The 16,156-nt window shown below is 38.7% G+C and overlaps 2 protein-coding genes across 4 annotated transcripts in view; one reads left to right on the plus strand and one right to left on the minus strand.

The window, feature by feature from the left end:
• The window catches only part of CEBPZ (CCAAT enhancer binding protein zeta), a 24,106-nt gene extending 13,525 nt beyond the window's left edge, over positions 1–10,581 (plus strand). Inside the window, exons 10-16 of the mRNA XM_049870607.1 lie at positions 605–705; positions 1,487–1,544; positions 1,878–2,071; positions 4,460–4,549; positions 9,683–9,744; positions 9,825–9,906; positions 10,406–10,581. Coding sequence (XP_049726564.1) covers positions 605–705; positions 1,487–1,544; positions 1,878–2,071; positions 4,460–4,549; positions 9,683–9,744; positions 9,825–9,906; positions 10,406–10,551 — 733 coding nt within the window. The 3' untranslated portion in view covers positions 10,552–10,581. The remainder of the gene's footprint in view (positions 1–604; positions 706–1,486; positions 1,545–1,877; positions 2,072–4,459; positions 4,550–9,682; positions 9,745–9,824; positions 9,907–10,405) is intronic.
• On the minus strand, positions 10,358–16,156 carry CEBPZOS (CEBPZ opposite strand). Of its 3 annotated transcripts, none has more exons than XM_049870616.1 (5): positions 16,109–16,156; positions 12,117–12,232; positions 11,011–11,055; positions 10,575–10,659; positions 10,358–10,446 (listed from the first exon to the last, which is right to left on the minus strand). In XM_049870616.1, exons 2-4 carry the CDS (start codon positions 12,229–12,231, stop codon positions 10,577–10,579), a joined length of 243 nt encoding a protein of 80 aa, XP_049726573.1. In that variant the 5' UTR covers position 12,232; positions 16,109–16,156; the 3' UTR covers positions 10,358–10,446; positions 10,575–10,576. The 3 variants fall into 3 exon arrangements, with proteins under 3 accessions (XP_049726573.1, XP_049726574.1, XP_049726572.1); XM_049870617.1 differs by lacking the exon at positions 16,109–16,156 and adding an exon at positions 15,258–15,671; XM_049870615.1 differs by lacking the exon at positions 16,109–16,156 and adding an exon at positions 14,859–15,182.

The raw sequence follows: 16,156 nt of genomic DNA on the forward strand, positions 1-16,156 counted from the left end.
TTTTAGAGAAGAATTAGGAAAATTCTTTGGGCTACTATAGAAATAAGTCCTAAGCCTACTAGTATTACTACTAATGCCTTATAGCAGTAAAGTAGCTGCTATCTCATCTGGTTAATTGGTGTGATTTGGTTTGCTTTTTAAAAACATACTGTGTAAAGAATTTTGAGGGTGTGACTCCAACTGCAAAGCTAAGCTTCGCTGTACCCTAATGTCAGAGTAGGGTTGACTGATGAAAATTATGGTAATTCGAGGTCATTTAGAGCCACATTTCATAATGCTCTAATATTTATATCATTAGTGTGGAAGCTACAACCTTTTACTATGCCATTTTGATTAAGACGAGTTGTGATGTATTAATGAAGAACTAGTTTTGTAAGAAACTTAAATTTTTTTAATTTTCTACACTTAACATTTTAAAAATTTTGTTGAATTCCAGACTTTTTTTTTTTTTTTAAACAATACAGTTTTTAGTCCTTTATATCCAATTGATTATACTTAACAGCTTTTACAACTGTGGTTTGTGTCACTGGTCGTAGTTGCTTTGGAAATAGTAAAACAGGCCCTTAATAAAGCTATCCAGTACATTGCATGCTTTTTATTTTAGGTATTATAAAAAAGTTGCTATTGCTAAAGAGAAACAAAAACGGCATGCAGATGAAGAAAGTATAGAAGATGTGGATGACGATGAATTTGAAAAGATGATTGGTAATTTTTGTTGACTCTTCAATTTATAAAATAATCTGTCACTGTTTGTTTACAGACTGCAGAACATTAGTGGTAGAAGTGACCTTAATTATTTAAAAATCTCATGTAGCTTAGAACACTGTGACGATCACAATGAAGAATTAAAATATTTTGAATGATATATGGGAATCTGCCCACATTTGCTCCAGAAAAATATGATTGTGCTTTGAACAGTTCATGTGAGAAAAAAATTTTATTTCTGTGTTTCTATTCATAAGGTCAAGTCTCATAAAATAAATCCATTTTTGCTGTTTCTAATCTCTTTATATTACTGGTGACAGTAATCTCTTTCACCTATTTTCTAACAGAGTTAGAAAATTTTTAAGTGAAAATAAACTAAAACAAAAAGCATGGGCAGTGAAAAGGCGTATGTTTGATATCACTATTGTTGCATATTAATACTAAACTTAATAAGCACTTAAATAGTCCTAATAGAGTAAAAAGGACTGCAGTTGCTAAATATTTTACTTGGTATTTACTGTCTTTCTATAAAAGGGCTATAGAAAGAAGCTGAAATTAACTGGAAGTCAGTTTAGGGATTTGATTAGGGTTAGTGTGTTCTCAGGCTTGTAAACGTTAGTATAAGGCTAGCGAGAGTCACAACGTTTTGGTGTTTACTTTTGATCAACAGTAGAATCACGACTGTGTTATAATAATTGAGTCAGATATATGTCTTTTATTTATTTTATACGTCAGCCTTATTTTTGCTTTAGCTCACAATTTGTATATTCTTCTCCTGCAGACACATTTGAAGATGATAATTGTTTCAGCTCCGGAAAGGATGACCTTGACTTTGCTGGGTAAAATACTTGTCTTCTTACTGTCACTGTAACTGACTTGACTGACTTGGTTTCTTCAACATTTTCTAAATTGTTGTCTCTCAGAACACTAGACCAGAGGGCTGTGCGATATGTGGGGAAAATGTATTCAAATAATATGGGGAAGTGGATACAGCAGTTTAATTTTGGACCTTTATATTCATATTAGCATATTAAAAATAAAGGCTGGCTGTGGTCTGTACCTCTTTCTCACCAAATGTCTTAATAGCCTGGTAGCCTGGAGTCACCAAAATACACTTTAAGAAACACTGCCCTCTTTTACGTTACCATTTGTTGTCTTGTTTTGGTTTTTAGCAACGTGAAAAAGAAAACAAAAGGAGCTAAGGATAACCCAGAAGATGAAGATTCAGAAGGCAGTGATGATGACTTCAGTAACCTGGATGACGACGAAGTTTCTTTAGGAAGTATGAATGAAGAGTTTGCTGAAACTGATGAAGATGGAGGAACATTCATGGATGTATTAGATGATGAAAGTGAAGGTATTCCAGGTAGGCATTTTTAAATTATAAGACAGAAACAAACTATAAGATAGAATAAACTCTGTCTTCCTTTTTTCCTCAGCATTAGGCTAATGTTTCTGTTGAAGGCCTTGTTTTTTTAACATGGCCCTGTATTCAAATTAACATTAAAATCAGCCAGAAATTTAAAGAGGATCTTTTGCCTAGTTGGAACTCAAGATTTTTTTAAAAGAAACAAAGGAGTTTTGAGTTTAAGCCTTTTTGTTTTCATCAGCAGTTAGCCTGCGGTTCACCCTTCAGCCAAAGGTTAGACAGGCCCATAAAAAAAAAAAAATACACATAGCTCAACCATGCATATGAGACTAAATGGGCACACCAGCCCAGGGGCAAAGACAAGAAGGCTCGAGGAGACAGGAAATCTGGTGAATGGAAATGGGGAACCCACGGTCGAGAAGTGGAGAGGGTTGACATGTCGTGGGGGTGGCAACCAGTGTCACAAAAAAATGTGTATTAGTTGTCTAATAAGGAACTAATTTGTTCTGTAAATCTTCATCTAAAGCACCATAATAATAAAAAAAAAAACAGAAGGGTCACCCATAATGAACAGGTTTCAGCAGAGCTTCCAGACTAAGATAGACTAGAGGAAGTAAGGCCTAATGATTTACTTCTGAAAATTGGTCAATGAAAACCTATGGATCACAATATAATAGTGTCCAATGTACTGCTCAAAGATGAGCCCCCTAGGTTGAAAGGCACTGAAAATTCACCGGGGCCACAACAACAAACTCAAGCATACCAACAATCGTGAAAATGGTACAGGCCCTGGCAACGTTTCATTCTGTTGTACATGGGGCCAGAGCTGAATCAGAGGAAACTGCCAACCACCACCATCAGTAGTGGGCCTAGATTCTTTGTTCTTTCTTCACTCTTCTCTCCCACCCTCTCTCTCTCCTTTCTCATCCCAATTTGTTTTTCTTTCATTCTATCTCCAGAAATAATTGTAATTTCTCTTGGTGGCAGGTTGTGGAGGAAATGCAAAGACCACAAATGTTTGGCCTGGCAAATAATTCTCTGATACGGGATATCTGCCTAATCCCCCTAAATTTACCTGATAAGTATTTATGAACATTAATTAAATAGCTATAAAGGGCTTAGGACATCACTAAAACATAATAGGTGTTAAATAAATATTGGTATAGAAGTTTAAATATACATTCTATAACTCAGATTAAAAAAAAAAAATCATGCAACTATTCTATTTTTGCTCCACACTCCCCATTTTCACTCAGTAATGGGAAGAAGGGAGGTGGTGTGATGGCATCTTGAAATTGGCAATAAAAATACCCGTCTATTCCAGATCCACCGCAGTGGTTACCAAAGTTTCAGGCTATTGTGCTATTTTAGTTACTTGTTGTTTTAGGAAATAAAAAGTAAGTGAAAGTCCAAACATGCTATTCATGCTGTTTTTCCTGATTCTCCAAGGAAACTTCCCTCTTCCTCCGTATTTCCATAACGGGCCCAGGCAACATTTTTATTATAGTTGCCTCCCCCTTTTACAAAGCAAGTATTTTCACCCTCATTTCTTTGTGTGGTGTAAACTTTCCTAACATCACATCTATCTTCTGTGTCTTAAAATCAATGTCTGATTTGAGTTCCCCAGACAAGGCTCCAAAAGGGAATATTTGGAGTAGGCTGGCTTTGGGCAAATTAGAAAAATCCATGCCTTTCTTAAACAAAAAAGGAGTGTAAGTTAGTGTAGCTTTTAAAGTTCTTAATAATGGTGATAACAAACAAGGTCATTTGTGCATACTATATAAATCAAAATATGGAAAGTAATTAAAAATAGGAATATTTGATGAGAAGGTCACTAGGACATAATAACTTGTTATAAACAGTTATACACCTTGTTTTCATGGAAATTAAACTGTTTATTACAATTTTAATGGAAAAAACCAATTAGCCTACCCATGTGTAGTACTTATTGAGTTGATAAATTGCCTTTTTTAAAAGTTAGAATAGTAATTAGCAGTTCTAAGAAGTTAATGTTCATCATCTCCTTAGAGCGTAAGAATGTGTACATTTTATCTTACTGTGGAAATCAGCAAAGAGCACCGAAATTGTGTTCTTGGACTTTTCTCTAAAATCTTTGTCATTTCGTGTATCTCCATGTACATATACACCTGCCCAACATCCTACTTTCCGGAGCACAGCAGAATTTTTCTTCTTGTTTTGAAGAGTTTTATACTATTTGGTCCTATTGAACCTATCATGTAAACTGTGTACTTGCACAAAGTACGGGACTGTACTAATTATTAAGGCTTTGGCCTCACTCTATCCTCAGAGCCTGTGCTAGTGGAACTGTGAAACCCAGATGGTACAGTAAATTATCTTTAAATTATTTCTTTTTTTGGCTAACAGAACTTGATGATGAGGACTGTTCCAAAGTCAATACCAAGAGACACAAGAGAAAAGGTGTAGATGATTTTGACTTTGCTGGGTCATTTCAAGGTAAGAAAATGCATTTCATCTCTTTTAAACCAGAAGCACTGCCGTGTAAAAGGCAGTATATATTCATTATCAGTTTGGAAGCTGAACATTTCTAAATTGGTTAGTATAATTCAATTTTTTCTTTAGGAAAGAAATTTTTATTATTTGCCACATTCAGTTATTTTCTCTCCCTAAGTTCTTTCCTCTCATGTTTACATAGATCTTTTTTATTCATGTCGAAACTGTTCAGTTATATGTAAGCTCTAGATTTTTCCACAGATACCTGTTTTCTTTTTGCCTTTTCTCAACAAACTCTTATTCTTTGACATTTGACTCTTTGAAAAATCCATGTTCCTTTATTAACTTCATTTTCCTTTTTTTTTCCCTTTTTTTGAGATCTACCATTTTGCTGCCACAACACACAGGGAGTTTTTGTTTTGTTTTTTTTAATCAAATCTTTTTTCTTTATTGTGCTCTAAGTGAAAGTTTACAAATATGTCAGTCTCATACAAAAACTTACATACACCTTGCTACGTGCTCCTAGTTGCTCTCCCTAATGAGACAGCACATTGCTTCTCTCTACCCTGTATTTCCTGTGTCCATTCAGCCAGCTTCTGTCCCCCTCTGCCTTCTCATCGCCCCTCCAGGCAGGAGCTGCCCACATAGTCTCATACTTAGGTAGATTTTGCTTTTAAGGTTAACAGTTGTAAGGTGCTAATAAAAGAAAAAAAGTTTTGGATAAAAATTTAAGAAGCACTAAAAAATACTCCATTCCTTAATTCTGTGGATAAATTTGGAGTCTTGCCCTTTTTTTGTTGTTGCTAAATCATGCTTTGCTTCTAATGGCTCTCAAGCTTTTGCTTACTGGTAAATACTGATAAAGAATGAAAATAGATTTGCAAAGTCATAACAATTTACATGTTGGTAATATCTCACAGACTTGTACCTGTACATTTTTATTAGTTCTGCCAAATAGTGCTAGCAGTATCACAGTGAAGATGTGTCCCCTAATAAATGATATACCTGAGGCATATTTAAATTACACATTATTTTCCAGACTTTGTCTTTCTTTGCGTGTTAAGATCACATTTTAATAACAATATACGCGCAAATACAAGGCAGAATTTTCCTCAGGATCATCCCTCAGAAAAGAAGTATTGCTTAGCCTCAAGTCCTACTGAGCCTGTCATGTTACACGTTGCTCTCTTAAGGATCTTATTTTGAATAATGCAGTACTCTTTTCAGAAGACATACTAGCCTGAAAGGATCACAGACCTTAATCAGTTAACAGCTTTGGATGTTGATGAAGAGATACCTGACAAAACTGATTAAAACAAAAAAGGAGGCAAAGAAATTTCAAACAGATGTATTAATTGATCCTAGGAGTATGATGCTACATTTCCAAACATTGGATGCTGTTGTTAAATGAATCTTAAGGAAACTTTTAAAAAGCAGCATACTAGGTGCTTATTCAGTAAGGTCACAGATACTTACCTACAAAATAAATAAAAACCAAAAAACCTATCCTAATGCTATGCAAATGGATATTTTTGCTTAAAGTTAAATATTTGATAATAGCAGGCACAGATCTTCAATATCATAATGTCACCTTGATAAAAATTAAGGTGAAATGCTCTAGAAACTATTTCTGAGGTGGTTCTGGTATGTCCACACAAAAACCACTGTTCATGGCAGCATTATTCCTAATAACCAAAAGGGGGAAACAACCCAAATATCCATTAGCTGGAAAATAGATAAACAATGTGGTATAGCCATACAGTGGTTCGGCTATGAAAAAGAATGAGTTAATACATGCTCCAACATGGATGAACGTCAAAAATGTGCTAAGTTAAACACGGTGGGTGTAATCAATATCCAGGAAATACAAATCTATAGAAACAAAGCAGACCAATGGTTGGGGGAGGGATGTTACTAAAAATGGGCATGGGGGGATCTTTTTGCATGATGGAAGTGGGCTAAAATTGGATTATAGTGATGGTCGAACAACTCTAAATTTACTAAAACCCACTGCAGTATACACTCAGATCAGCTGGATTTTGTGGCCTGTAATTTATTCCTTGGTAAAACCAAAAAAAAAAAAGAAAAAAACAAACCCCAAACCAATGCCATCAAGTCAGTTCTGATTCATAGCAACCACATAGGACAGGGTAGAACTGCCCCAAGAAATGGATGGTGGATTCGAACTGCTGACCTTTTGGTTAGTAGCCAATTTCTTAACTACTGTACCACCAGGGTTCCATTTCTCAGTAAAGCCGTTTTTAAAAAAGACGTTAAGCAAACGAAAGAAAGTAGCTCTAGTGGTACCAGAGACATCGATGACAAAGATGCAAACGGTTGGAGTAATACTGTTTTCAGGAAAAGTGAGGATGGATAAAAGCATATTTTACCTACATTCCCAAAGGCTGCAAGTTTTTTGTTTGTTTTTAAAAAGCAACTTTATTTTGAGCGGTATAGCCAAAACTTCATTTATAACATACCTTCAGTCATTTTGAGTCTGGACCTCGCCAGATGGAACACACAGGAATCAAATTGACTACATCTGTGGAAAGAGATGATGGGAAAGCTCAATATCATCAGTCAGAACAAGGCCGACTGTGGAACAGACCATCAATTGCTCATATGCAAGTTCAAGCTGAAACTGAAGAAAATCAGAGCAGGTCCACGAGAGCCAAAATAGACCTTCAGTATATCCCACCTGAATTTAGAGAACAACTCAAGAACAGATTTGACACATTGAACACTAGTCACCGAAGACCAGATGAGTTGTGGAATGACATCAAGGACATCATCCATGAAGAAAGCATGAGGTCACTGAAAAGACAGGAAAGAAAGAAAAGACCAAGATGGATGTCGGAGGAAACTCTGAAACTTGTTCTTGAGCGTTGAGCAGCTAAAGCAAAAGGAGGAATTGATGAAGTAAAAGAACTGGACAGAAGATTTCAAAGGGCCTCTCGAAAAGACAAAGTATTATACTGACATGTGCAAAGAGCTGGAGATGGAAAACCAAAAGGGAAGAACATGCTTGGTGTTTCTCAAGCTGAAAGAACTGAAGAAAAAATTCAAGCCTCGAGTTGAAATAGTGAAGGATTCCATGGGGAAAACACTAAATGACGCAGGAAGCATCAAAAGAAGATGGAAGGAATACACAGAGTCATTATACCAAAAAGAATTAGTCAATGTTCAACCATTTTAGCAAGTGGCATGTGATCAGGAACCAATGGTACTGAAGGAAGAAGTCCAAGCTGCTCTGAAGGCACTGGCAGAAAACAAGGCTCCAGGAATTGATGGAATATCAATTGAGATGTTTCAGCAAACAGATGCAGCACTAGAGGTGCTCACTCGTCTATCCCAAGAAATAGGGAAGACAGCTTCCTGGCCAACTGACTGGAAGAGATCCATATTTATGCCTATTCCCAAGAAAGGTGATCCAACCGAATGTGGAAATTATAGAACAGTATCATTAATATCACACGCAAGCAAAATTTTGCTGGAGATCATTCAAAAATGGCTGCAGCAGTATGTCAACAGGGAACTGCCAGAAATTCCAGGCCGGTTTCAGAAGAGGATGTGGAACCAGGGATATCATTGCTGATGTCAGATGGATCCTGGCTGAAAGCAGAGAATACCAGAAGGATGTTTACCTGTGTTTTATTGACTATGCAAAGGCATTAGGCTGTGTGGATCATAACTATGGATAACACTGCAAAGAATGGGAATTCCAGAACACTTAATTGTGCTCATGAGGAACCTTTACACAGATCAAGAGGCAGTTGTTCAGACAGAACAAGGGGATACTGATTGGTTTAAAGTCAGGAAAGGTGTGCGTCAGGGTTGTATTCTTTCACCATACCTATTTAATTTGTATGCGAGAAGCTGGACTATATGAAGAAGAACGGGGCATCAGGATTGGAGGAACAATCATTAACAACCTCCGTTACGCAGGTGACACAACCTTGCTTGCTGAAAGTGAAGAGGACTTGAAGCACTTACTAATGAAGATCAAAGACCACAGCCTTCAGTATGGATTACACCTCAACATAAAGAAAACAAAAATCCCCACAAATGGACCAATGAGCAACATCACGATAAATGGAGAAAAGACTGAAGTTGTCTAGGATTTCATCTTACTTGGATCCACAATCAACAGCCATGGAAGCAGCAGTCAAGAAATCAAAAGACGCATTACAGTGGGCAAATCTGCTGCAAAGGACCTCTTCAAAGTGTTGAAGAGCAAAGATGTCACCCTGAAAACCAAGGTGCACCTGACCTAAGCCATAGTATTTTCAATCACATCACATGCATGTGAAAGCTGGACAATGAATAAGGAAGACCAAAGAAGAATTGACGCCTTTGAATTGTAGTGTTGGCAAAGAATATTGAATATACCAGGGACTGCCAAAAGAATGAACATATCTGTCTTGGAAGAAGTGCGGCCAGAACGCTCCTTAGAGGCAAGGGTGGCGAGACTGCATCTTACATGCTTTGAACATGTTGTCAGGAGGGATCAGTCCCTGGAGAAGGACATGATGCTTGGCAGATTACAGGGTCAGCGGAAAAGAGGAAGACCCTCAACAAGGTGGATTGACGTAGTGGCTGCAACAATGAGCTCAAGCATAACGATTGTAAGGATGGTGCAGGACTAGGCAGTGTTTCGTTCTGCTGTGCACAGGGTCGCTGTGAGTCGGAACCGACTCAACTGCACCTGACAACCACCAGCACCACCTTCAGTCAGTTTCTTCAGTTAGTTCAAAGAGTGACACCTCTCAATTTAGTTAGAATTTGCCTTTTGCTTTAAATATGCCCAAACCCATCCATGTAAACTTTGGGATTTTAATCTTGCCTGATACTGTGATATTTCTTTTGAGGGTAAATTTTGATCAGTGGCCAAATCTGAAAGGCAAGCAGACACTACTGTCATCTGAACAGTTCTATTAGGATATTAACTTTAAAAAATACTACATACTAACTTTGATTTGTCCCTTAAATGTCAGCTATTTAATGGGGCTAGAGGATAACTACAATTGTGGGTTTTAAGCCAAATGAAGTATTTTTTAACAAGACCATGTTTAAAGATGTACATTTTCCCAAAAATCATTTGATTTACAATAGGCTTATACTTTTTTTTTTTTTAAGGACCGAGGCAAAAAAAGAAAAGAAATCTCAATGACTCCAGCCTGTTTGTATCTGCTGAAGAGGTAAGGTTAATGGACTGCTTTAATAAGTTAACTGTTCCACATTGTTATAAGCTTTCTAATAAGGTTGTTCTTTTTTTTAGTTTGGCCACCTATTAGATGAAAATATGGGATCCAAATTTGATAACATTGGCATGAATGCCATGGCTAACAAAGATAATGCAAGTAAGTACCTTGAATTTTTACTGAGGTTTTAAAGTAGCCTTGACTTAGAACTTCTGAAAATGTAAATATTCTTGGAGAATAAATGCAAATATTCTTAGTACCTACAACTTGCTCCCAAGCTGGGCAGAATGTAGGATGAAAAGGTACTTAGACTACCTACCGGCTTTTCAAAGTTATATTGTATGAGTAGGCCAAGTAAAGACATTTTAATTATTTCTGATATTGATAGTTACTGGCTTCTACTTTTTCACCAGTCTAAGTGTTTAGGGGGAAAAAAATCTTTTGCACACTTGTTCCCTTTCATAGTCTTTTACTTGTAAAGCATGAATTTGGGACAATAAGTAACGATACAGAAGAAGAGCAACAAACAGTGGATTTGTATGGTAGGCAGGAAACAAACTGCAGGCCATGGCAGGCCAGGAGTTCCCATTCAGTCAGGTGTTCTGTGGGACCACCAGTAGTCTACAGTATCGGGCTCATCCTTCTCTTTCTTCCAAAGGTTTCAAACAGCTTAAATGGGAGGCTGAACGTGATGACTGGCTACACAACAGAGATGTGAAAAGTATAATCAAGAAAAAGAAAAATTTCAGAAAGAAAAGGCTGCGAACTACTCAAAAAACTAAAAAGCAAAGAAAATGTTTTTAATTATAAATTAAAATTTTACTTACCCCTAATTTTTGCTGTTTTGCCATTTTTCTTGATCTTGCAGTCTGACTCCAAACACTCCAGATTGTTCAATGGATTTGTAATAAACTATAAATAAAAACAGGTGCCATTTATCTCAAAGTCTATGATCTTAACCAACAGGAGAACTCAGAATCCAGCCCATTAGGTAACTGTCTACAGATGGGCACTTTCTTCACCACATGGTCTCAGAAGCTAAAATGATGCTGAAGAGTTCTGTTGGAGATTGATTGACATATCACAAAATAAAAAACAATACTCTTTCTAGCCCTTAATCAGTTGAAGATCTTAAAGAAATAACTACTTAATTTATAACCAAAAGAAAATCCACTGCCATCAAGTCGACTCCGACTCGCTGTGTTCATTTATAGGTTACCTGAAAAAGTTGTTTTGTCTCTTTTTAGTTAAGGAAAAACATACCTTCCAAGATGAAAGGAAATCTCTTGCTCATTGTTTGTCTGAAATCTGACAGGAAAAAAAAACCTTAAAATTAGACATGATCAGAAATTCATATTAACAGAGACACAATTTAATGCTAGCTTCGGTGTCTACACCCTGGGAATAATACAGATTTCAAATTTGTTTTAAGGTCCTTCTGATAATCTAGGAGCTATATCCTTTCCAGTAGGATCCAAGCTGCACTTGCCTGATACATAGCCTTATATTTCAGCGTTTTAAGTTTTCGGCCTGTATACATGATGTAATTTTATGAACTGTTTTTATGGAAGCCATTTAACTTGTTAGGGAATTTGAAGTAAGACTGCACCGTACAGTTTTTGAAGTTGATCCTAAGCTTTAATTGGCTTTTAAATGCTGTTTGGATGCTTTCTTTTATAACCTTATAGACTTTGTGAATACCCAACAGTGTCCCATTTCATAGTGTTCCAGTTAAATACCTTTAGGAAAAGGCTCTCGCCAATTTCACTCCATGGACAGTTCCAATCACAAAGAGAACTTGACTGGAGGTCCCTTCTCTAAGCTTTGAAGATGGCTACCACCCTAGGACTACTCTTTTTCCTACTTTCTGGAAAGAAAATGCAGTACTTCCTAACTTACCAATTTGGGCTCTAATACAAAATTTTTCTCCACAAAACATTAAAATCTTCAGTGATGGCCAGTGGTGTGGGATGGGTTTATAGTGCTCACATGAGAGGAAAAACTGCTAGCCTGAGAAAACAGCTTGCTTAGACAACATAGCTATGGCACCTCTTGCTTTCTCAATCAATGAAGTGCAATGGGCAGGTTGAGTTTCTTCCATCTGTGCTCCCAAACTAAGCTAGACCAAGGGTATCCAGCCCCACTAGCGATATCCACGAAGGTGTGAAACAATTCCCCTAGTCTACAAACCTGAATTAATTTTTCTTTTTAATGGAAAGTAAGTTACCTAGTATAATAACTGACTCCTACCCTTGTGCCCATAAATGTCTACTACATCGAATCTGAAAAAACTTCTGCAAAAATGCCACTTAAAATGCACTGGCAAACTGGACGCCCCTCTAGAGAACATGAAATTATGAAATGATTACCTTGGCTTGTGTTCATTTTCTGAAACAAAAAATAGGCTCCAAAAACACCCACAAGTTCAGCTGCTAAAACTCCTTTAAAGATTTTCTTTGCCAGTGGTTCCATAGTACGGGCCATCCTAAATTTAAACCAATAGATACATGTAAACCTGAACAAGTATATTCAGTCTTTATCATCATAACTATAATGTCAATTCATTCCCACAGTCTGCATGATTATCTGTATAGGAATAGGGCCCGAAATTAGTATAGACTTACTTGTATTAGACATGCCACGTACCTAGTTTTTTTTGTTTTTTTTTTTTTAATACAGTGAGGGGAGTCCTGGTGGCACAGTGATGAAGAGCTTGGCTGCTAACCAGCTGCTAAACAAACGGTTGGCAGTTCAAATGCACCAGCCACTCCCTGGAAACCTTATGGAGCAGTTCTACTCTGTCCTATAGGGTCACTATGAGTCAAAATCAATGGCAACATTTTTTGTTTTTGTTTTTTCGGTCTATACAGTGAGCATACCTAAGGGCACAATGGAACCAAAGGTACAAAACTGGATAAAGCACAGAGGAAATAAAATTCAAGAAAGCATCATAAAAAACAATTTATGGAACTAAGGTTTTAAAAGCAGATCTAAGACTACAGAATGGTAGGAGATATGTCAAACCATTTTTTGGTTGAATTAGGCAATAAGATACGATCTAATGAGCACAGAACTAGACCAGGTCCTTCCTCGCACTGCCTTACCTACCATGTGTAAGTCACTCTGTGCCCACTTCTTTTTAAGGTAGGAGAATAAAGCCATAGTTGTTAGAGCTTTGTGGTGACACATGTTGGCTGACAATCACACTTGGAAGATAATGCTTTCCTCCAGAGCAAAGGACAGGCATGCTTACTGTCCATCATAAAAGATTTGGGCTCCAAAAATACCAGCTTCCTCTCCTGAAATGAAAAGGGCAGCTGTCATCTGGCCCTTTTCACATCACCCTGTGGGAACTGGAGCTCGGAACATTGATAGCATTGCTGACAGTCTGGCTACTGCTGTTGCTGTAATAAAGTCCTTTGTCTCAGACCCATCATCTTCTGTCTTCTACCTGCATCCAGGAAACTGGCAGGCTAACTTATTAACTTGCAAATAGGGCATAATCTCAGATCCTTCCCAATTCTTAAAAAAGTTGCTCAGTGGAACGTAATAGAGAAAGCACTTGAACTTAATCATTTTTTGAGTCAATTAGCCTTACCACCACCACTCTGCCATTAACTCAATGTACCACTCACTCTTGACAAATTATGATAATAACTAATTACATGTATTCTAGGTACCAGGTACTATACTTCACTGCTTTACATGTATTCCTCACTTAATCCTCCAATAATCCCATATAGTTTGATAATTTACAATTAGGAAATTGAGGCCAGGGAGGTTAAATAACTTGCCCAAGGTCACATAGTTATCAAATGGGAAAGGCAGGCTGCAACCAAGGCCATTTAACACCAGAACCTAGGCTCTTTACCCACTATGCTTTCAGTGGGGAAAAAAATTTCTGGGTCTATTTCCCCATTTGTAAAATGAAGGAATGAAGCCAGATTGTTTAAAACTTCCTTTCAGCTCTAACATCCACTCTGTCGTTGTAACAAACAATTGTCAAGTGCCTACTCTGGTGTGAAGGCCATTAGGTCAAGACACTTTTTCCATCCGTTAAATGAGCATGAGGATGCCTGCCTAGTTTATCTCACAGGATTCTAACAAGCAACCACTGACAATATGCAAAAGCTTTTGTAAAGCGCCTGAGAAAGGAAAGGTTATTCTGTAAGTGGTTACTATACTTTTTTGTGGCTGGAGTTTTTCATTTACTTATTCTACATATTATTTATTGAATTATGTGCCAGGCACTTTGCTAAAGGCTGGGGATACAAAGTTGAGCAATATACTAATTGGTTCTTGTTTCCAAGGAGCTGCTATTCTTACAGTATTCAAAATCTTTAATTGTATCACTCGAGGCTTGTTAAAAATGCATATTCCTGGGTCTCAGCCTGCAATTCTCCACTTCCCCAACCCCCAGACTGACTCAGCACATCTAGGGTTGGCTCCCCAGTAACCTGCCCTTTAGCAGGCTCCCCAGATGAATTTTATACAAGAGGCCATGGACCATATGAGAAAAATTGACCTAGTCCATCCTTTCACTTTACCCTTAAAGAAAAGGAACTCCAGAGATTAAATAACTTGCCCACCATCACGCAGTAAGTGGCAGAACTACAGCCTGTTTAGATCTTGATTCTTACTCCGATTTATCAAAGTAAAAGCTAAACAAGGAAAAGGGTTTAAGTCTTTATTCTTTTCTCTAAAGTTAAACAAGGGGAAAGGGCTAAATAACAAGTTAAGAAAATGGAATATATGACTGTTACTCAACATATGAAATGTAAACCTACATTTTTACCCTGTTTTCCTAAGGCCTCAGTCAGCAGGATTTTGATACCCTGTATATGCTCTGTCACACTGTTCCCTGTCTTTTGTGCAGAGATGGTGCATTCCCTAACGCTGTGCAGTCCAAGCTCTGCTTACTGTCATGTGTTTACGCCCTACGGTTTTGGCTCCTTTTCACAATGCCTGAGAGTGGGGTAATTAAACACCCTACTTTCGTGGGATTATCCTATCATTACCAGGTGTTCCCTCCTTCCCCCAAAAATCTCTTTTCTCGTTTTGAAAATGTGATCGCCCTGGGGACCCAAAGATTAAAACTTTATTATTCTTACCTGAAAGAAAAGAAATGAACCAAAGCAAGTTAAAAAGAACTTAGATGTGACCAAGAGGTAGGTTACTGGATAGGAAGGGAGCTGTTTGCTCCTTTAGTACAATGCTGTACAACACTGACAGGAAAAAAGTCATCCTCAGCATAGGGCGCTCCCTTGGAGTTATTTTTAATGTGCAAGGGGGGCAGGTACAAACAAAACAGACGACCTGTAGACAAATCCACAGTTTAAGGCATCAAATAAAATTTTTTGTAGGTGGAACGTATGCTAAGCGTTCAGAGACTAAAGTCCAAACAACACTGCATAATAATTTACCTAATAATTACATATATATTAAAAATATATTTTATATATAGTTTATATTTTACATTCCTGTCTTCCAACAAAGTTAAGCTTACTAACTTGCTGTGACAAGGGAGACGTACACCAACGAAGAAGCTTCTGACTTCTCACCAAAGGAATAGACAGGATTTGGGAAAAGGGTGGCATTTAGGTCACGTTTTAAATTAAGCGGTTCTCTGATACAAAACCAAATCAAACCCGTCGCGGTGGAGTCCATTTCGACTCATAGCGACCCTACAGCACTGAGTAGAACTGTCCCATAGGGTTTCCAAGGGGAGCTGGTGTATTCAAGCTGCCACCCTTTCGGTTAGCAGCCGAGCTCTTAACCACGGCACCAGCAGGGCTTCGCTTCTCTGACAGGCTCAAGTTGAAGAAGAGAGGTTCGAACCGGCACGAAGCCCCGGAATCACCAGCTTCTTCAGGTTCCCACAGTCGAGAGCCAAGCAACCGGCGAAGGCCGCTAAGGGCTGGCCCAAGGGGCCCCCCACACCCTCCGCCCCCGGCCCCGCGGTCGCCCCCGTTCCGGTGCCCCAGCTTCCGGATCCCGTCCCCGCTCCCACCATCTCCCGGCCGCCCCGGTTCTCCCGCTTCTCCAGTGCCCGTCACCTCCCCGCAGTGGTCCCGTGCTTCCCCCGACCCTTCCCTGCCCCCGGGCTCCACAGACGCCACCGCCAGGCCTGCGCCAGCGCGCACGGGCAGCGCGAGCAACACAACCCCGGCGGCCGGGCCAAGCGCTCAGAACGACCCGGAAGCACTTCGGCTGCCCCGCGGCGCCTCCGGCAAGCTTAAGACAATAACGCTCGAGTCTCTTCCGTGTGACCCCAGAACTGTGGAGGTAAACCTGCCCCACCCCTCCTTCTGGGGAGCCCCAAGTCAAGCACCCCATGTTAGGGCAGGTGCTGCTGGCTTACCTGAAGCGCGCACCGGGAGGGTCTGCGCTTGCGCAAAGGTCAGCGGAA

Source organism: Elephas maximus, chromosome 26 (genome assembly GCF_024166365.1).
Source record: "Elephas maximus indicus isolate mEleMax1 chromosome 26, mEleMax1 primary haplotype, whole genome shotgun sequence".
NCBI classification, from domain to species: domain Eukaryota; kingdom Metazoa; phylum Chordata; class Mammalia; order Proboscidea; family Elephantidae; genus Elephas; species Elephas maximus.

Excerpts from the sequence above, each read along its gene's own strand:
- CEBPZOS (XM_049870616.1), bottom strand. The coding sequence starts at position 12,231 with ATGGCCCGTACTATGGAACCACTGGCAAAGAAAATCTTTAAAGGAGTT. Across the intron at positions 11,056-12,116 it reads GAAAATGAACACAAGCCAAG|ATTTCAGACAAACAATGAGC; the intron begins GTAATCATTTCA and ends TTTTCCTGTCAG. Across the intron at positions 10,660-11,010 it reads ATTTCCTTTCATCTTGGAAG|TTTATTACAAATCCATTGAA; the intron begins GTATGTTTTTCC and ends TTTTATTTATAG.